The 21,045-nt window shown below is 43.1% G+C and overlaps 1 protein-coding gene across 1 annotated transcript in view; it reads left to right on the top strand.

Moving 5' to 3' along the window:
• Positions 1–2,663: 2,663 nt before the first annotated feature.
• COL25A1 (collagen type XXV alpha 1 chain) overlaps positions 2,664–21,045 on the top strand; it is a 323,220-nt gene continuing 304,838 nt past the window's right edge. Inside the window, exons 1-2 of the mRNA XM_074823252.1 lie at positions 2,664–3,023; positions 3,598–3,667. Of these exons, the coding sequence (XP_074679353.1) occupies positions 2,664–3,023; positions 3,598–3,667 (430 nt within the window). The remainder of the gene's footprint in view (positions 3,024–3,597; positions 3,668–21,045) is intronic.

The raw sequence follows: 21,045 nt of genomic DNA, 5'->3' as shown, positions 1-21,045 counted from the left end.
TTTTAAAGTTGTTCTTGCCTGGTTTGGACTTTGATTCTAGCATGGTAGTTCTCTATTTGTCCCAGATAGAAGAATAAAGGTTTCTCATCACACCTCCTCAGAGTAAGAAACATCTAGCATGAGATTTGTTATCCAGTAGGAAAGCGGCTTTGTATTGTGTCCCAGAGAAACATGGTGATCTGACTCCTGTGGCGATCTTTACGATGCCAAGCACGTGTAAACCTAATGCAACAAGGGACTTTCTGTCTCAGGCTATTTCATTTCTGATGTGGAATATGCCTTGCCCAAAACAAACGGATGGCAGGATTCTGGGACAAAAAGATGCTTGGACAGAAAGACTGCATCTTTGGGCCAAGCAAAACATTGAGCCAGGTCACACTGATATATGGGTACATGGTTGTCTGTGCCCCGCACAGGCAGCAGCGGGGTGCAGGCAGCCGTCCTACCCCCAGCAGAGCCTCACTAACCCCCTGCATAACGTGATAATCGCAGCCTCGGGTTTTGCTGCTTCACTTTGCTGGATGTCACCATGAGCTTGGGTGAGTAATGGTTCTGGCTACTAACAGCAGGGGGTAATGTTAAGTGCTGGAGCTGGCGCCCGCCGATGGCTCCCAGCGCCTCGTGGGCCGCCAGCCACTCTGAGGCAGCCTGGGTACTGCTCATGCCACGCTCAGGGAGCCCATGCTATGCACCAAATAAGAGCATGTGGGTATTATTTGTTTTCTTCTGTCAGATTATTCATTCCAAATACCATTTCGTCTTCTCATTGCCAACAGATAGTCTGTGAGCAAGTCTTTGTTTTGAAAAGAGCAGTTGTTATGAGTAAGTACTGATCATAAGGTATGAGCCACTTGGGGGAATTTGTTTGCAAACAGTCCATTGCAACTATTAACTGTTTATCATGAAGAAATTATCACCTAGGGCTATGTAATCATGATTTCTTCTCCCCGACTAGAGTCCATGAAACTTGTTTTTACAAAGGACAAAGACAAATCACAAAGAATAAATGACTAGCTATGAACTTCTGTTATGCTTTATTCAAAGTCCAGTAAGTAATTATACTAAAACCCACAAAGCTTTTTGGATCCATGTCTTCATGGCAGTTGTGATTGCTTGAATACTTGGGAAACAATAGGTAATAAAACTGCACAAAGATGACTCCAACTTGATTTGTAGTACAAACCAGCACTGTCAGTCTTATCTGAGGAGTGCCATAGTTGGACAAGTCTCTTTTTCATCCGACAAATCTTTATATCTTGTTAAGTAGTCAGTATTCATGTGAGTAAATGCCAACCAGAGTGAGTTATGTGTTCCCTCAGAGTCTGCTTTTGAGAAGTTTCTGTGAGTCAAGAAGTTTGCTGGGCACAAGAAATGTCACACGAAGTGCAACATAGGAGATGCGCTGTGGTAATGCCAAGATGCGAACCAACCTACACAAGGTAAATGCAGCATTTGGAAGATAAGAGGCAGAGGGGAATGGAACAGAAACCAACAAGCTTTCCACCAGGCCATGCGTGCAGTTCTTCGGATGCTGATGCTCCTTTTCTAGTCATACAAACCAGGAATGATGAAAACAGGTCGGTGTGCGTGAAACAGCAAAGAAGCAACTTGGTAAATAAACAAACAAAGAAAATCAGCCGAAATCAAACCGACTCCATGCAGCGGGGCGCTAGTGCATGCTGCTCCTTTGGAAGCCAGCCCTCGCGTCCCGTGGCCGTGCTTGCTGGCCGCTGAGTTTTATCCACGTTTATCCTCCGCGCTCTAAAAAAGGCCCGGGACGACAGAGCGCTGCCCGTGGTTTATGCCCGCGCCGTGGGCATGACAGGCCGCGCATAAACCGCCGTAAATCAGCGCGGCTTTCCAGACCTGCCCCCGGCGGGGCAGGCCACCCCGCACAGCCCCCTTCCCGGTACTTCCCCCGCAGCCGCGGACGCTCCCCCCCTCCCCTCCCCTCCCCACCCCACCGGGGGCCGCGGCGCCCCCCTCATTTGTTAGTCTAACGTCCCGCGCAGATATTATGCAAAGAGAGCGCCCCTCCCGCCCCTCCGCCTAGGTGAATAAATTATGCTAAGAAGGGCGGAGAGGTGGGTTGGCGGGTGCGGGGGGCGCGGTGGTTCCGCGGCTCGGCGCGGCTTTCCCCGCCGCTTTCCCCGCCTGGCGCGGAGCGGCGCGGCTGCTGGGCGCCGGCAGGCAGGTGGGGGGGGAGCAACAAGTCTGGCGGCGGCGGCGGGGAGGAGAGCGGGCGGCAGAGGGGGGGCTGTGGGTGGGTGGGGGGCGCTTCCCGCCCCGCGCCTGAAAAACCTCTCTGACAAGTGGCAAACCGTTAGCAGAGCACGCTGCTCCCTCCGAAGGGCGGTTGGAAGCCGCGGGGGCTCGCCCCGCACCCAGCGCTGCTGCCGGCTTTTGGCTCCTCGCTTCCCCCCCCCCTCCCGCCTCCGGGCTGAGTCGCGACCCGCTGCCGGTCGGTGTGCGGTGCGCTCCGCCGCTCCGCCTTGAAAGTGTGTGAGCCGGTTGCGGGCTTTTCTTCTACTTACCGCGTTCCCCCCCCCCCCCCCCCGCTCCTCCCCCCAACAAAAAAAAAATATTTTGCCTTTTTGTTATTTATTTTCTCCTACTTGATTGTTATTGTTTTTGTTGCCGCTGTTTGTAAACTAATTGCCTCCATGGGGGGCGGAGGAAAGGGAATCAAAGCCGCCGCAGCTGAAGGGTGTAAGAGTACGCTGGGGGAGAGCCGCGGAGCCGCAGGACGGGATGGCCGCGGACAGCCCGGCTGCGGCGGGGAGCGCTGCCCGCGGCGGGCCGGGCCGGGCGGCTCGGTGCTGGCGCTTCTCCTCTCGGCGCTGGCGGCCGCCTCCTGCGTCTACCTGGGGTTGCGGACCAGCGACCTCCAGGCCAGGGTCGCGGCCATCGAGGGCGCCCGAGGGGGCTTCTCTGCCGCCGCCCCGCTCCCGCCGCTGCCCGGCTTTTCCCTGGAGCAGCTGAATGCGATGATGCAGGAGAAAGTGGAGCGACTTCTCGCCCAGGTGTGCGGGACGGGGGTGGCTGCTCTCAGCCTACGTGTGTGCCGGGGATGGGGGTGACGGGTACGGGGCGCCGGGGGCCGGCTGAGGCCGTGAGGGGGGCGGCCGGGGCAGCTCCGCAGGCGGGAGGTGCGGGAGCGGCGGGGGCTGTGAGCCCGCACCGCCGGAGGGGGCGGCGGGGCCGGTGGAGCAGCGTGAGAGGGCCGGGGAGGGGGGGGTACCCACGGCTGCTGGGGCAGGTGGGCTGGGGGGGTTCGCGGGTGGACGCTTTTTTCCTCGGTAACTTGCCGCCGTGCCCGAGCCTCAGTCCCCGCGTTTTCCGATAGCGCGTGTAAAAAAGAAAGGAGAGGAAGAAGAAAAAAAAAAAAAAAGGCGGGGGGCACTTGCGGCGGAGGTGGGAGAGAGCCGGTGGCGTCGGGCTTGTTTTTGTTGTTGTGGGGGTGGAAGACTCAGTGAGACACCTTGGGCCGAGTCCAAGCGAAGCAGGCATCGCCGCCGCGCAGCCACGGCCCGGCGGCTGATCCGCGGCGGCGGTGGGAGCTGCTGAGCGCCCTCACGTCGCTTCTCTCGCCCACAGAAATCCTACGAGCACTTGGCAAAAATGCGAGTAGCGAGAGAAGCGCCTCCAGAGTGCAACTGCCCACCAGGTAACAGACACAGCTTGGGAACCTCCTCTCTGAGGCTTGTAACTCCTGGGGTGGGGTGTTGGTATCCTGTGTTTTTCAAATATGCCTTAGTCCGATCCAGGGGATGCCTCTTCAATCAACAGCTGTACCTTGGGTGGAAAAGGTGTAAAGCCCAGAATCATCTGTTTCCACTGTGGCACTGGATTGTAATTAATGCTAGTTGAAAACCCCCGTTAGGCTGGGTGTTGCCAGCCAATAACGTTTATGAAGAAGTTAATGATCTACCCTAGCAAGAAGATATACATTCTGTCTTAAACAGGGTATTACTGAATCAAGGCATTATGTACTCAGCTTGGGAAGTAGAACAAGTAGAACAAAAGTTCCTAGCAAAAATACCGAACAATTTATAGTGTGGATTGAAGTAGGTCCATTGCAAGTTATCAGTAATATATAGAAGAGCTTTTCAGTGTCATTTTTCTGTAGTCTTGGATGAAAGTGGTGCCCATGGGAAGACATTGCAGGTTGCATGCTGAGGGTTCAAAACCGTGTGTGTTTATGCAAGCGGTGATGTTGCTTGACTTTGGAAATGGGGCCTCCTAATACTGTGATCGATTGTTCGTACACGCAAACTGCAATGTTTCCTGTGGTTTTGGTGCTGCTTTTTGACAGTCTGACAACTGTCAGTATTGTTTTAGCTTTATAATCTTCTGCTGATACATACCCAAGTTCAAATGGTGTCTTAAAAGTTAGGAAAACCATGCCAGTGTTTCACAGGATGATGTAAGAATTTCAGCATCCTCTGTGTGATGGAGCACACTAGACACAGTACGCTTTACATCTCTTGCTGCTCCGTACGAAAAAACATCTCCTTTACAGGTGGAATATCGACTGTCAGCAAGACGTGAGCTGATGATGTTTGCCAATAGGATGTGTGATAGTACTGTGTATATAAGGAAGAAGGTCTTCTAGTTTAGGATTTAATTTCTGCCCAGCTCGTTGGTCTGAAAGAACTACTGAATCACGGTGTTAAAACTGACTACAATGGTTGGTACAGTATTTTGCTGATGATACAACTGAGAGCAGAGTGTAACTGGCTGCTATAGAAGTTACCATGGCTAGCATGAAAAGGACAATATATGTGACTAGTGACTAGGACTGTTTTAAGAGTGCTTAGAATTACTGAACTCTAGCTAGTTTTGGTAGGGAACATTGGTTTCCTGCTGTACTATATGTAATTTTTTCCTTTAAGGCTAATATAAGCATACAGTGTTGATCTTATTTTTTCTGTTGCTTAACTGTAATAAATTACGAGATTCAAGTTTGTGCACTAAAAATAGGGTTGCTTCTCATCTTGTATGCAAAGATGTATTCCCTGAGCCCAAGACATTGTTGAATTTGATGCCAAGCTCTCTCCCTTTTCCTTCTCCTTGTTTAAATTCATCTGTTAAAATGCTTTTGCTTATTGTTCTCATACTAAAGGTCAGTATCTACTTTTTCACAGTTGGTGTTATGTGCTGCTTTACTTCCCCACTACCACTAGAGCCCCACATTATACCAATTTTTATCTGACCTTTTTTCTTAAGAATTATGTTTTATCAAATAGATAATGAGCAACAGAAAAGTTCTCACATGATTTGTAAAAATCCTTGTTAGATGTAAGTCAAAGCAATCTAGGAAACGTTTTCAAGGCAGCAAGATTCATAAGATCAGGAAAACTTACAAGAATTGTTAAATAAAAAAAATTGCAGAGAGGACTAGCTGGTATGGGGATTAGAAATGTGATATGGAGCTTTTCACCTCTGGGTAGCTATTTCAGTTTGGAAGCACGATTTGTAGTGACTGAAAGATGTTGCCATGCGATAGCCTCATTTTGGTCAGCTTAAAATGAGTTGATGCTCTCATGCTTGTTGCCAGTGGACAGGTGTCTACCTCAAAATGGCATCGTCTTGGGAGCCTTGTCTGAGAGAACAAGGGCTGAGTGGCACCATCACCTGAGTACTGTGCCTTCCCAACAGCAGGAATTAAGCAGAGCAGGAGGGCATGGAGGGAATCAGTTGTTGTTCCTTCATTTGGTTCACTTTGTTTGTTAGAAGTCCTTTTCGACTGGACAGGATGGGCTTTTATTTTAATCCTTAATGCTGCTATTACAAATTTGGACTACTGTGTGCAGAAAGGCATTTGGTTTAATAGGAAAAGTATCATGGAAACTCAGTGGTTTTTCTGTTGCCTGCTATTTGTGAAGCCAAAGAGTAAATTGCCTCTTTACTTCCCTGCATGGTTCCCTTTTGCTGCTTTATTCTGCTCAGCTTTTGCATTTCTTCCCTGGGTTTCTGTAATAATAAAATACATGTCTGTTAGAGATGACTTTGGAAGGCCTTCATGGTACAGAGGTGATTTTTGAAACATCCCTATGCTGTGAGAAAATGCTGCTGCCAAATGGCCACCAAGGCAGTTTCCATCATCCTGCTCTTTAAAGAGAAATAAAGATTTTAAAGAGAATTTAAAAATAGGTTACTTTGTTCTCTACCAAAAGGAGAGAGGGAAATTCAATCTGCGGACAGGAGGGTGAGAATGTGGCCTCTGATTTAGGATTAAAGTTATGCAACTGGTGTAGCTCTCATTAGCTTGAGATGTTCATCTCCTTGTGACTCTCCATGGTAGGAACTTGCACGTTCAAAGGAAACTGGGTTGAATGGCTTGGATACCAAAGGCAGCCAGATTCACAACTGCTCATAGCTTGCAGAGCTGTCCACATGCAGTTCCTTTTAATTCAACGGTAGTCTTGAACTTTGTCTAGAGTGAAGAGTGGTCACATTTCTCTTTAAAAACTTTGCTTTCACTAAATGTGTTTTCTCTAATTATTATTTTCTGTTTTCTTATAAAAGAAACACAATGTGAGGAGAAGTTAGAGTTTTGATTTTAATTCTTCAGGACTAAAACCAGATACCAAAGATTTTGTAAATATTTTTAAAATGACAATAGCAGGCATTCTTTCTCTTCTTAAAGCAGAGTAATAAAGTTTGAAAAGTAAATGCACACTGACATTCCTCTTAAATTACCTCAGCTCTAACAAGAGTGCCAGCTTAAATCCCATGCTTGCAACTAGTGCTGCAGTCACTGCTGGCAGTTAGCTTTCTGCGCGTAGGACTGGGGGGCAAATTGAGTGGCTAAAGTTATTTTAAGGGTAATAAATTAATTTTCCTTTGCCAGATTTATTATTTATTGTAAATTAATGTTTCTCTACTGTAAAAGATGAACAAAAGTAGTAGGTATGTAGGTAATCATTTCATGCGTTTGAATCTTCCTGTAAATGGCTGTGGGAGCATAATCAGCTTTTATGAGGAACAGTCAAGCACAGTGCTGGGTACTTCTTACCAAGTGCCAAGAATTACACTGTTGTGGAAAGAGTAACGTGCAGAAAGCACAGGGATACTCCCAATTCAATAGAGTTTTAAGAAATTCTTAGGTTTTCTTAGATGCTTCACACTTTCGTCTTACAGAAAGCATTAACGTGTATACCTAGGACCTATAGACTTCAACAGAAATTAACATATGCTTGCATGTTTTAGTGAATTGATCCTTATATATTTTAAGCGTTGAATTCTGACACTTGTGGTCATGTGCTGTGATGTCTCATTCTGTAAGTGGTCCTCAGAACCCGCTCCTGGAGTCAGATGTTATTGGCAGGAGTCAAGTTTATTAGTACAGAAAGTTCAAACCTGGTCAGCAGGAAGGCTAGATGGTGGTTATATATGGTTCTGCATGTCCGCTTTGGGAAGTGATTACTTTTTTGTTCTCTTTTTGATGAAGACCTTTGTAAGGAATTTATTCTTTTTTTTTTTTTTTTTTTTAAAAAAAAAGGTGGACAGTATTGTATAAGTGGGAATGCCTATATGACAGACATTTCCTTAATTCTGCCTTGACAAAGGATAGGTTGCATAAGATAAGAGATGTTTTTTTATCTCCAACTGCTATGACACACTGTGTATGTATTTTCACTATAGCTTGCAAATAAAATGATGGTGTTTGTAGTTTTTGGTGTTTTGGTTTGTTTCCCCTGCCCCCCCACCTCCCCTTCTTTTTCTCCCCAGAACATTAGCTAAACTTCACTGATGTGTACCTGGCAAAGTTGACCAAACAAATTTACTTTTGTTTTTCTTTGTGCTTCAGGCAATGTTTCTTCCTTTGCTCTTTCTCTTGTATTTTCCCCATTAAGAAACCTGCATTTTTCTTCGTCTTGTGTTCAGATACCTGTGGCTTCAAACCCTTTCCAGGCATGGACACTGTCGTCATTCTTCTTTCTTAGCCAGCTATTTTGTGCTGTTTTTGTAATCATGTCGTCTTGATTCTCTGTTCCAGTCTTAAAGAGCTTTATGGTTTGGCATTTGAAGTACCTCCTCCTTCCCTACGCAATTCACTGCAATCAGGTTATAAAGCTTAGTTCAGTGTAGTTGTGTGTATGCAAACCTGTTCATTCAGGAGATGAAATACCATAAACCAATGGGGTTTTTTGGGGGTAGAGAATGCCAGTTTGTCTTATTCTAGTTACAGTAATTCTAGTGGGAAAACAGTTCTTCAGTAAGATGATGAATCTGCTATATGCATTTTGGTAGTAGCATAGATGGCAAAAATCAATGTATCTTCTTAGTATCCCGGTACTGGTTTTGGCATCTTAAGCATCTAATCTTTTCTTTGACATGCAGTAGAGGTACAATTTAGGCACTCTTTCGTATTTCCACGTGTGCCATAAGGACTGTTTCCTGGAGGATTTAGATTAGTGAGGCTGAAAGAGTGGAGGAGAAATCAATTTTGGGGGTTAAAAGAATCCCGAAACTGGTATCAGCAGGGTATTACTTTTTTAAAATTATGAGGGAAGCAGTTTTGTAAAGACTGAAGAGGTAAAGAAAAGAGGAGCTGACTTAAGTGTTTACTGGTAGAGAGACCCAAAAGAAAATACAGATAGATATAAAAAGCATCCAAAGTGTTTTTCCCTGTTACTTAAAATTTCAGGGTGTGCTATCTGAACCTAGCTCCCAGCACTACTTATTTCTGCCATGTCTGAATCATCTATTTGCTGAATGCAGTGCTCAGCTCTAATTTTGTAATTTTTCTGACAGGGCTTTGAGTTCCCCTTTCATACCTTCACTGGTTTGATATTTTTCATTTCAGTTCCTAGATAAAGATGTTTATTGATGTGCAGCAGCATGCAACCTTCTGGGTAGTCTGTTGTCTGGTTTGGATGACTGATTAGAGATACTGTTTTCTCCCCACAGAATAGCTAAATATATTTTATTGGCTAAGATGTGACCTTTTAATTCCCTTCCCTCTGGGTACAGAGGTAGGGTGTGCAGCATGATGAATGAAACATAATGTGGCTCAAAGGAGAACTGATTGACAGCAGACTGCACCAGATTTCTGTATTTTGTAATATTATTGATGTCAGTGGTGTTGTAACAAAGGTTGATTTGACCTCAAAAGTGTTAGTAACAAAAGGTTTTTCTATGACTTGAATTAAAATTTATTGAACTCGCACGGTTTTGCCAAAAAAAGCATAGTAAAAGGAAGGTTTGATTATCTGCATTAACTGTTCTTATATAAGATTAATATAAGAACATATAATATATGTTCTTTGATTTCCTTCCATGTGACAGCTGTCCATCTCGAGCTGCTGAAATGTCAAAGCAGCTCAAGTACAGTGAGTCTTGTAGTGTGAGAAGTGGCTGTTAAGCCCACTTATGGAACAATGCTTTTAGTGTGGGGGTGGCTTTTGTTTGGTGGTATTTTTTTTTTCTCCTTACATTGTTAAATATATGTATCTATTTCCTTAAAGAGTCTTTAAAGCTCAGGTAACTTGAGTTCTGTTCAGCTATGCTCATGATTAAAGCTGCAGCTTGCAGTTAGTTAATATACACAGTAGTGAGCATGATGCTGCAGGCTCGCTTTTTGGAAGCTTGTGGACTGCCATGTTTTTAGTGGCTAGACTTACAGTAGAGCAGTGCCTGCTTAAATTCATCTGCTCGGGTCTTTTGATGAGATTAAGTTAAGCAGAAGAAGCTGTTTGTCAGAGCTTAATAAAAATAAATGTCAGGACAGATTTTTCAGAACTGAGTGCCAAATTTGAAAGCATGAGATTTGTGTGTACTTTTCATGTAAATACAGCTATTTTTCTCTATGTAGACTTCAACAACTTTAGAAATACAAGGTTGGGTTGATACCCTGGGAAATCATCTTATTCATGCTTCTGGGCTCTGGAGCGTATGTATCTAGGCTATTGTTGTCAGATTTTACCTTCTGTGTGGTTCACAACTGCAGTGTTTAGTCAGTCATGGCTCTAAATTGTTGGATCTGCCTTAATTTCATGATTAAGTGCAGCAGCCTCATGTAAATAATCTCCTCAGTTTAAAATGTGCCACTCTGTAAATAGGTAAATGTGTAGTGCAAGATATTGCTAATGCATGGATGTGCCTAAACTAAAATAATCATAATCTATTTAAATATTTCCATAGGTTGCCTAGTTCTTAGCAGTCAAGCTACAATTTCCTTATTTGTGAAGTAAACCACTTGTCCCGTCCTTTGTGATCATGAAGAAAACCTGATCATTGTGCTTTCCTTAAAACAGCTTTATAAATATGTTGGAAGACAGTCTTGTCTTTGAACAGTATAAAACTTATCCTTTCTGCTTCTCCCCTGCTGCTCTTTTTTTCTTTTTTATTTGGGGAGGAGCAGGGGCTGATGTTGTATTAAAGTTGATTCTCATTTATATGTGCAGATGTATGTTTATAGGAGCAGGCATTTACATGCAGTTGTAGATATTGCATGCAGGTTTGGGGAGAAGTGTTTCTTATGCTTGGAAAGCTTTGAAACAGATGCTGATGCCTGGCAAGCTTTTTGAGAAAATATGAAGTTATTGTACACCCATGTAAATATTTTTACTAGAAATACATGTTCTTATAATTATCAAAGGTATGATGACAGCCCTTTGTAGGTCAAAGAAACAATAAGTGGATTGAAGAAAGTGTAATAAGAGGTGATAAAACTGGGATGTTACTTTTTCTTTTAGGATGTTCTGAAAATTAATACAATCAGAGACCTCTGCTTAGATATGCTCAACCAAGAAGCCATGTAGCTTTTAAGCAACAACAGTTTGTCCTTCCCTGTCTTAATAATTGAGCAGGAAGTTGTCAAATATAAAGAAAGTAGAGTTTTCTTTAGAATGTGTACAGGTGAATTACATAAGGAAATAGATGGAGTCTGTTAAAATCAGTACTTTTAGTTTAGTCTCTGTTAGGCATTAGAATTATCATCTTGGTTTTGGTTGTGCATGAAACTCATCTTGCTATTATTGTGTGTTGGGCAAGTATATTAGAAAATCTATTTAATGATTTGTGTATTAAGTGCTTAGGAATTTAAATATAGGTTTTTAGGAATACGACTTAGAGATTTTTTTCATAGATGTTTACCTTTGCTAGTATGCCTCATTTGGGCTCACAATGGAGAGTGGATCACAAATTCACAGATTCTTAGGGAGGCTGAAAAGGAGGCTGTACAGGGAACAGTGATGGACATGAGTCCTAAGTTGCTTCCCCTACCCTTCTGTGGCTCTTCTACAAGCTCAGCTGAAGAAGTGTTGAGGAGAAGAAGGGTATCAAATAATCTTTCTCTTTGATCTTTGGACCTCTTTTTAGTGCAGTACGCTGTACTGTATAACATAGCAGTATGTTTTTGGTAGTCTTTCACACTATGCTGTAAATTGGACACACAGTAGGCTGCCAGCCGAGTCATGGTGACACAGTGTAGAATATAGCTCACTATAGCAGGGAAAACGTGCATAAAGCCAGGTGGCTGATCCCCTGCTTTCCGATGACTGAAATAGCTGGCTCGTGCCATTTCCTGGGACTACTTTAGTCTTTTGGTACCTGGGAGGTGCTTCTTCTAAGCAGCAAAGATTTGTGGGAGGGAAGTGTTTTATCTTTTTTTTTTTTTTTAAAAAAGAAGCAGAACCAATTATCTCATGAATTTAGCTCTTCCTACCCTTTTGAAGAGTTTTAGCACTCTTAGGAGTAAGGGGCTGTAGAGTAAGAGCTGTAAATACCATGGGAGGAAGGCTGTAGAAAATAAGTAGTTTTAAGGCCTTTATTGTTCTGCCATTTGCAGTTTATGCTCTTGAAAGGAAAATCAATTTATTTTACCTTCCACTTGAGTATTTTTTCAATATCCCTTTTCTGTATATAATAGCACAGAAAAAAAATCATACAACAATTATATGTTAAAGGTTTAGCTTACGTATGAGGTTCCTTCCATAAGTATAAACTCCTCCTTAGCGTATTGTGCTTAAGATTATGCTGAAAAACTGCCATTTAAAAAATCTTTTCTAGAATTGCGGGGGGGGGGGGGGGGCTGGGAGGGGAATGGGGAGCACGGAAGGAGTTTTGAAACCAGGAAAATTAGTTGGAAATTGGAGACCAAAAATCTTTTATTAGGTGTGTGGTTGCCATTGCAGTGACAGACTTGTATATGCATATTTGAATGCAGAACAGCACCCTGTAATTTGAAGGACACTAAATAAAATATCTAAAAAGATATTTCTGTGACTAAAATCCTGTACAGTCTGTAAGAGCAAGAGTATAGCTGGCTACTGACTAAGGCCTAGCTTGTGCTGGTAGTACTAGTTGTGTTGCTAGGAAATGATGTAAAGCTTCTTTATATATCAATGCTTCAGATGGATGATGATAGGGTTTTCATGGAAGACTGCAGTGATGAAAGTCAAAGTGTATACATCTTAAGTTGAGGAGGTATTTCCTTTAGCTGGCACCTCTTAATAATAATATTCTTAATAATATTCTTAAGAATATGAGAACCAGCTGCTTGAAGACACCTTTCTTCCTCCCCACCCTGTGCCCACACCCTCTGAGTAAGCTCCTGTTCTGATTCCCTTGATGTTCTTAGGAGAAGCCTTCATCCCTGAGTACAGGGGTATGGCTGTAGGGCATTAAAAGGATAAACTCCTAATATTCTTTTTTCTAGTCACAGAGTTTACATCTAGGTAATGCCCAATGGCATCACTGTGAAAAATACTGTTAAGTGTTGTCTGGAGAGTCTCTCTACTGTCGACTCTTCTGTTGCTTTTTATCAAATGTTCCTTTAACGTTTGTACCTCCACTACTCTATTCTGGTTACTGCCAGTTGAAGGATAACAAACGTTGAGAACTGTCACTTCAGCTCGACTTAGAGGTGATTAATGTACTATTGATTTTTGACACCTTTCACCTCTCAGACAGGATAGCTGTCTCAAACTTCAGTAAAAATACTTCCTGACTCAGTCCTTGTACCAGGAGATATGTTCTGTGCAGACATACTCAAGTGTAGACCAAAGTGGGGTCACTGTTAAGGTGGTCCTTATGGCAGTGCTGAGCTTGACCTCAGCTTTTCTTTGTTCTCTGTCCTGGAGAATGCTTGATAGTTGTTATAATAGTTAGTTAATAATATTCAGCTTTGGGTAATGGCTTTAGTTGACACTTACACATGCAGTGGTATCACAGAAATGGATTGTGGTGTTTGCTGTAGCTATCTATGTGTGTTTATGAAGAAGTCATAGTTCAGTAAAGATCATCTTGCATATGTTTCCCAAGTGGTTCCTGGGAGTAGGCACACAGAATACTAATGAACCAGAGGCTGGAAGACACAGTGGCATGGCATCAATTTAAAACGAACCAGTGCTTAGACAGACATTGTCAATACTTACTTAGAGTTGGTGTCTTTGTAATGTTGACAGCCATGTTTGTAGAAGGCTGGAAATATTTCTGTGTGTGAAGATGAAGTGTTTTTCCAATGCAGCAAGCATGTAAGTGCACTGTATTTATTTACTGTAGGGAGACTAATCTTAGTGAAGAGAGATTAGTATTTAAGTCTGACAGTTGTGGACTTCACTTCAGGACAGCTTTGCATAATACCTTAGTTGGAATTCTAGGGTAAGCCACATCCTAATGTGCGGTAGGAGGACTATCTTTTAGCACATCCAATTAAGAGGCAGGACATAAGCTATTAGAGTGGCCAGTTAAAAAGAAGGATGAGTCTTGAAAACTGAACCACCAGCAATGAGGGTGGCAGCAAGACTGAAATTCTCACTTTTTTTCCTCTCTTAAAATTGATTTGCTGTTACAAGGTGGTTTTTCGATGTATTCCAAACAATTCCAGTCCAATTTAGGAAAATAAGGAGAAATGAATCTGTTTTCAATGTGTATTACAACAGCTGGAACACTCTGGAAAAAGTGCTCTCATAGCTAGTTTAAAGGAATGCACCTTAGAGAAAACATTGTGCTTAATGAATTACAACAGGGACAACTACGTAACAGTTCTATATTGTGATTATATTCCTTTACAGGACTGTAAAGGTGGCATAGAACATCTTCATATTTGAGTTCTTCCATCTGTAAAATAGAATTGATGTAAATACATGAACCATAGTGTGCCAAAGACAAGTAGAGTTACTGTCTTGAGGAGCAGAAGTTTCTTTCTCTCCAATTCATTCCTCTCCTTTTTAATTTTGGTAATCACCTCTCCATGCTTCATTTTGATCAGTAGTACAGGATGTAATCAGACAGAATCTACTGAAGTATCGTTGCTGGTAGTCGCATGTTCATTTTCTGAGGATACTGAAATGGGATCTTTGATAGTGCTCTTTCTTCTTTCCCTAGGTTGCTGAATCATCATGCCTGAAAGTAGTTACAAAAACATCAATTTGCAGCTGAAGTAACCTTTCGGGAACTTTTTCAAATGATGTTTTTGTTTTAAAAACAACTTAGTCCTTAAGAATCTTCTTAGTTGAACAGGTGGGCAGTGCCAGCTCAGATCACTTATGCAGGGATAAAAGTAGCTGCTTCTGCTACCACAATTTCTGATATCCAAATGTTATTTTACTTTTAACTGAAGGCAGATGAAAGTAGCCTTTAACTGGAATTTTGACTGACAATAATCAGACCTGATATGTGCATATACATTACTTCAGGTACATTAATAGTCCCATAGATTTTAACAAAAATCAGTAGTTACTCTGGAATCTGAGAACTGAGTGTGGCCTCGTGTGTTTTTTGTGTGGTTTTTTTTTTTTGTTTGTTTGTTTGTTTTGGTTTTTTTTCCTGTGTGTGTGTCCCATCCCCCCCTGGATCCTTGTGCATACCTGTTTATATGTGCAGCCATTATCATCTACTTCAGCTTTGATATATAGGTTTTTTCCATCATACAAATACTGCTTTTTATTTATTTACCAGTCAGTTTATCATTTATTCTTTCCAATCTCTGAGCAAGAACATTATGTCTATATCTACTTTCAGGAACACAGAATTAGTTTTGTAATACTCTTAAGAGTTCTGGCTGTACTTGGGGACAGTCATAGAATCACAGAATGGTTTGGGTTGGAAGGGGCCTTAAAGATCATCTAGTTCCAACCCCCCTGCCATGGGCAGGGACACCTTCCACTAGACCAGTCTGCTCAAAGCCCCGTCCAACCTGGCCTTGAATGCTTCCAGGGAGGCAGCATCTACAGTCTGTCTAGGCAACCTGTTCCAGTGTCTCACCACCCTCACAGCAGATAATTTCTTCCTTATATCTAATCTGAATCTACTCTCTTTCAGTTTAAAACCATTACCCCTCATCCTATCACTACACTCCCTGATAAAGAGTCCCTCCTCAGGTTCCTTGTAGGCCCCCTTGAAGTACTGGAAGGTCGCTATAAGGTCTCCCCAGAGCCTTCTCTTCTCTGGGCTGAACAACTCCAAATCTCTCAACCTGTCCTCATAGGGGAGGTGCTCCAGCACCCTATCAGGGGATCATCTTTGTGTCCTCCTTGGGACCTGCTCGAGCAGGTCCATGTCTTATATTGGGGATGCCAGAGCTGGACACAGTACTTCAGGTTGGATCTCACAAGAGCGGAGTAGAGGGAGAGAATCACCTCCCTTGACCTGCTGCCCTCACTTCTCTTGATGCAGCCCAGGATACGGTTGGCTTTCTGGGCTGTGAGCACATATTGCCAGGTCATGTTGAGCTTCTTGTTAACCAACACCCCCAAGTCCTTCTCCACAGCGCTGCCCTCCATCCACTCATCGTCTGGCCTGTATTTGTGCTTGGGATTGCCCTGACCCACGTCCAGGACCTCGCACTTGGCCTTCTTGAACTTCATGGTGTTTGCACAGGCCCACCTCTCAAGCCTGGACAGTCTGAGCAGTAGAATTTATTAAAGGTATTTATCTTTATGGGAAAGTTACATGTTCTCACATCTGAATTCATAGTTCGCGGAGCCAGTGGGTATTGTTCTGAGGATTGTTGATTAGAAGTGGTTGGATAAAGCTACTAAAAATCTTACAGAATTGTTCAAAACATCAATTCTGAGGGTTAGAAAAAAATAGACCCATATGTACAGCTGGACCTTTATCTTAATTTCTTTACCAAAATGACTGAATTCTGCATATGTATGTGTTTTTCTACTCAAATAGATTTTCATACTTGCGCAAGAGGTGATCCTTCTGTTCAACTTGGCCTGTTCTTTTAACTCTGTGAACTAGCCCTCCCATTACCCAATTTCCTGATGCTATGCTTGCAAAGTCACTATTTGCTTAAGTAAAATGTACCCTTCCTTTTTTTATGGAAACATTAATTAATGTTTTCTATACCAATGCACTTTGTAAGTTTCTTTGCTTGCAGTGGTATGAAAGAGTTTAAGATCCCTGTTTGGGCTGTCAAAATCTGGAATAATCGTAGAATCACGGCACATCTCAAGTTGAAAGGGACCCATAAGGATCAAGTCCAACTCCCTGCTCCTCGCAGGACTACCTAAAACTAAACCATATAACTAAGAGCGTTGTCCAGATGCTCCTTGAACTCTGACAGGCTTGATGCCATGACCACTTACTTGGGGAGCCTGTTCCAGGCACCCTCTCAGTGAAGAACCTTTTCCTAATGCCCAGTCTGAACTTCCCCTGATGCAGCTTCATCCCATTTCCTTGTGTCCGGTCTCTGGTCACCAGAGGGAGGAGATCAGCACCTCCCACTTGGCTGCCCACCTTAAGGAAGTTGTAGACTGTGATGAGATCACCCCTCAGCCTTCTGTTCTCCAAGCTGAACAAACCAAGTGACCTCAGCAGCTTCTGGAAAGTCTTGCCCTTGAGGCCTTTCACCATCCTGGTTGCTCTCCTCTGGCCACACTCTAGCAGTCTGATGTCCTCCTTCTATTGAGGCACCCAAAACTGCACACAGTACTTGAAGTGGAGTTGCACCAGTGCTGTGTAGAGTGGGACAGTTACCTCCCTTGGGCAGCTTGCTATGCCGTTCTTGATGCACCACAAGACACAGTTGGCCCTTTTTGCTGCCAGGGTACACTGTTGACTCATTCAACTTGCCATCAACCCAAACCCCCAGACCTCTTTCTGCAGGGCTGCCCTCCAGCCTCTCATCCCCCAGTTTGTACAGGTAACCGAGATAATCGCGTTCTGGGTGGAGAATCTGGCACTTGCTCTTGTTAATCTTCATATATTTGGTGATTGCCCAGCTTTCTAGTCTATGCAGATCTTTCTGTAAGGCCTCTCTATACCCTTGAGGGAGTCCACAGCTCCTTCTAGTTTAGTATCATTGGCAAGCTTACTTAATGTACATGTGATTCAGGCATCCAGATAATTTGTAAAAACATTAAAGAGCAATGGCCCTAAAATTGAGCCCTGGGGAATCCCACTGGTGACTGACCACTCACGGATGTAACCCCATTTACTATAACTCTTTGAGCCTGACCCTTCAGCTGATTGCTTACCCAACGTATTATGGGCTTGTCTAGCCATATGCTGGACACTTTGCCTGGAAGGATACTGAGAGAGGCAGTATTAAAAGCTTTGCTAAAATCCAAAACCACCACATCTACTGGCTTCCCTTGGTCAATTAGATGGGTGATCTTGTCATAAAAGGAAATTAAGTTGGCTTAACAGGACTTTCTCCTCATGAACCCGTGCTGGCTGTGACCAATGACTGCATGGTGTCTCAAGTGTCTTTTCAATAACTTCCGGAATAACCTTCTCCATATTTTTACCAGGCACTGAAGTGAGACTAACAGGCCTGTAATTACCAGGGTCTTCCTTCTTAATGTTCTTGAAAACGGGGACAACATTTGCCAGCTTCCAGTCAGCTGGGACCTCTCCAGACTCCCAAAACTGTTGAAAAATAATGGAGAGAGGTCCTGTGATGACACTGGCCGGCTCTTTCAGTACTGTGGGACAAATCCCACCAAGCCCCATAGATTTATGCACATCCAGCTGGAGCAGCAAGTCATGAACAAGTTCAGGGTCGACTGGGAGTTTATCATTGCCCCAGTCACAGTCTTTCAACACAGGGCTCTGGGGTCCCAGGGCTCATCATGAGTGTTGAAGACAGAGGCAAAAGTGGAATTAAATGTCTCTGTCCTTATTTGTGAGGTGACTGACATCATCAAATAATGGACCAATGTATTCTCTGATCTTCCTTTTGCTGTTAACATATTTTAAAAAAGCCCTTTTGTTTGTCCTTCACAGTGATGGCTAGCTTGAATGGTAATTGAGCTTCGCCTGCACCAGTTCTCTCCCTACAGTGGCAAACAGCATCTCTGTAGTTCTCCTGTGTTGCCTGTACTTCCAATGTCCATACACTTTCCTTCTAGAGTAAGATTCCCTGCTCAGCGAAGCTGACCTTCTGTCACACTTGCTTGACTTCCAGCACTTTGGAATTGCCTGCTCCTGTGCTCTTAAGAGATGGCTCTTAAAAAGTGATCAGCATTGATGGATCCCAGTACCTTCAAAAGCACATTACCAGGGGACCTTACTGACCAGCTCCTTCAGCAGCTTGAAGCCTGTCCTACCCATATCTAGGGTCGAAGTTTTGCTGGCAGTTTTTTTCCTATTGCCAATAATGTGAAACTCAACTACTTTGTGGTCACTGTGACCGAGACTGCCACCAATTGCCACTTTGCCCACAAGTTTCCCTCTGTTTACAAACAACAAATCTAGGAAGGCACCTTTCCAAGTTGGCTCCCTTAGTACCTGCACCTTCAACGTGCTCCAGGAGTGTGCTAGCAGAGGGGAGAATACCTCAGTCTGTGTTGTTAAAAGAAACATCCACACTGAGAAGAAAATCCAGTAGTAAATGACTGAGATAAATGAGGAGGAATGCACCATAGTAGAGACAAGGTGCCTGGTTTGTTCATAGTCTTCCAAGATAGTCTAATGAACAAGAATTAAGGATTGACATAGTCTTAAGATGAAAAATAGTAAAATACCCTTTTAACATTTTTTCCATAGAGCTTTTCTCATCAGCATCTGGGAAAGGTTAGCTCAGGGTGGATTTTGGTAGTCTAGAGGTTATCTCAGATACTGCTTATTGCTCCCACAGTCTGAGCAGTGGATGACAGCAGGATATGTTGAAGTGGAAACTGCTGAAAGGGCTTCTCAAAGCTTAGCAAATGTAGTGATATCAAAAGGGAAAAAAAGGTGACATGTCTGTGGGATGTCTTCTACAGAAGCACATTTTATAGATGTACTCATCTAAGATGTCTCTCACACCATTAAATCTGAACATGCTGACTGGAGACTTGAACAATGGCACAAGGTGGGATAAGTGCCCCTTATTTTTGGGCTATCTCCTAGATGATGTGTATAGGCAAAAGTAGTCATTGCACACCCTGAGCTTCTGAAAAATGGTGAACCCTGAGAATGCATAGCCTGAATGTTGCCCTCCTGACAGTGTGTTAATTTTGCTGTGTGGAGCTGACAAGGAAGGAATCTGTAGGACGATGGAGGCTAGTGTGAACTAGTAGTAAGTTATTCTCTAAGCAAGGGAGTGATCTGAAATCTTTCCAATTCTACATCACTCTCTTCTGGTCTGTTAGTAACACTACATAAGCAGAAGTGTGAAGACAGTGCACGTGCTGGCTTCCTCTGTGCTGTAGCAGTGCTCCTCAAATCCTATAGGAGCTATCACACTCTGCATGTTATTTATCTCTATTGAAACATATCAAAGTGTCAAGACCAGTGGTCTGTGGTCGAAGTTGATGTTGAAGTCCTAAAGGTACAGAGATGGACTTGATTTATTTCAAAACTTGTTATCGTCCCTTCTTGCTTGATCGTGTTGCTGTGAGTCCTTTATCTCGATCAATTCCCTGCTTTGTGTAGAGCAGGAAGGGCAACAGCTAGGGCCTGAACTCTAATCCCTCTGATGGACTGGTATTTTGCTAGAACTAGTCTTCAATTATGGTCCCAGATTTCTTTTTTTCCTTAGGCATGTTGTTTGTATGTTTGGCTTAGTAGCCTAGTGACCACATATTCCCGTCACATGTGTGTTTGTCATGTAAAGTGTAGGATTTTACAGAAAAAGATTGGTGGGGCACGATATTATTTTGTTGCCATTAATCATACTTTGAGATGAACTGTAATTGTTCAACTTAGTTACTAATAATAGCACTTGGATAGGGACTAATGCAGCCAAAATTTTTCTGGCTCTTTGGAAAAATTCCTGCTGGCTCTAAGGAGCACTTGTTTTCAAATGAAGACAGGTATCTCCTCAAATTGTTGTCTGTCTTTCAGATGCCCAAGCATTCTCTCTCTTTGACTGCCTTAAGTGTTCTTGAAACTGTGTTGCTGGAGATAGCAAAGAGTGTTACTCACATCTCTTGTATTGTTTTCAGATACACTAATCTTTTTGTTAGGCCATGATTGGTCACCTCAGTGTAAACCGTATGAAGCTGCTGAGTAAAAAGTGTCTTGAGGAGGACTTTTGTGACAGCTATCAGTTTAAAATCTGGGAGGAATCTATAGCTATCTGTGAGGAGAGGTTCATGGCGGTCCTTCTCATGGTCCTTCTTCATGTATATTCTCCACTTGAGATCACACAGAATATACAACAACACCAGCACTTGCATCCACACCAAGTGAGATAGGATGGCTGCTTCGTGATGGAACATACACTTTTCAAAGACACAGCAAGGAGACATTTACTTGTTGCTACTTTCCTTTCAGCTGCTTTGTTAAGAGAATGACTGCCCTTTTGTGAAGTGAAATAGATTTCCTAGTAAGACAACGGTTTTGTAAAGGATGTGATTGTATACATACGTACCTTCTATATAACTGGTCCCCATTTTCTTTCTGAAGTGCAATCAAAAGGAAGGCTAGAACCAGTAGTTCCAAAACACTGTTGTTTGTCTTTTGGTAAAATACAATTACTTTTTAAAATTTTGTTGTCAAATGATTGAACTGAATAAAATTACAATTTTTTTCCATAAAGTTAATTACATTGGTTAACAAAGGTACATAACAAATTAATTTTCTTAAACATGCTGCAATGTATTGACCAGCAGCAGGTGGCTCATATTCATTTGCATTCATTAAATATGCTGC

This window comes from Strix aluco, chromosome 4 (genome assembly GCF_031877795.1).
Source record: "Strix aluco isolate bStrAlu1 chromosome 4, bStrAlu1.hap1, whole genome shotgun sequence".
Taxonomy (NCBI): Eukaryota; Metazoa; Chordata; class Aves; order Strigiformes; family Strigidae; genus Strix; species Strix aluco.
The sequence above is the reverse complement of the archived record's forward strand: the minus strand, read 5'-3'. Positions and strand labels throughout refer to the sequence as shown.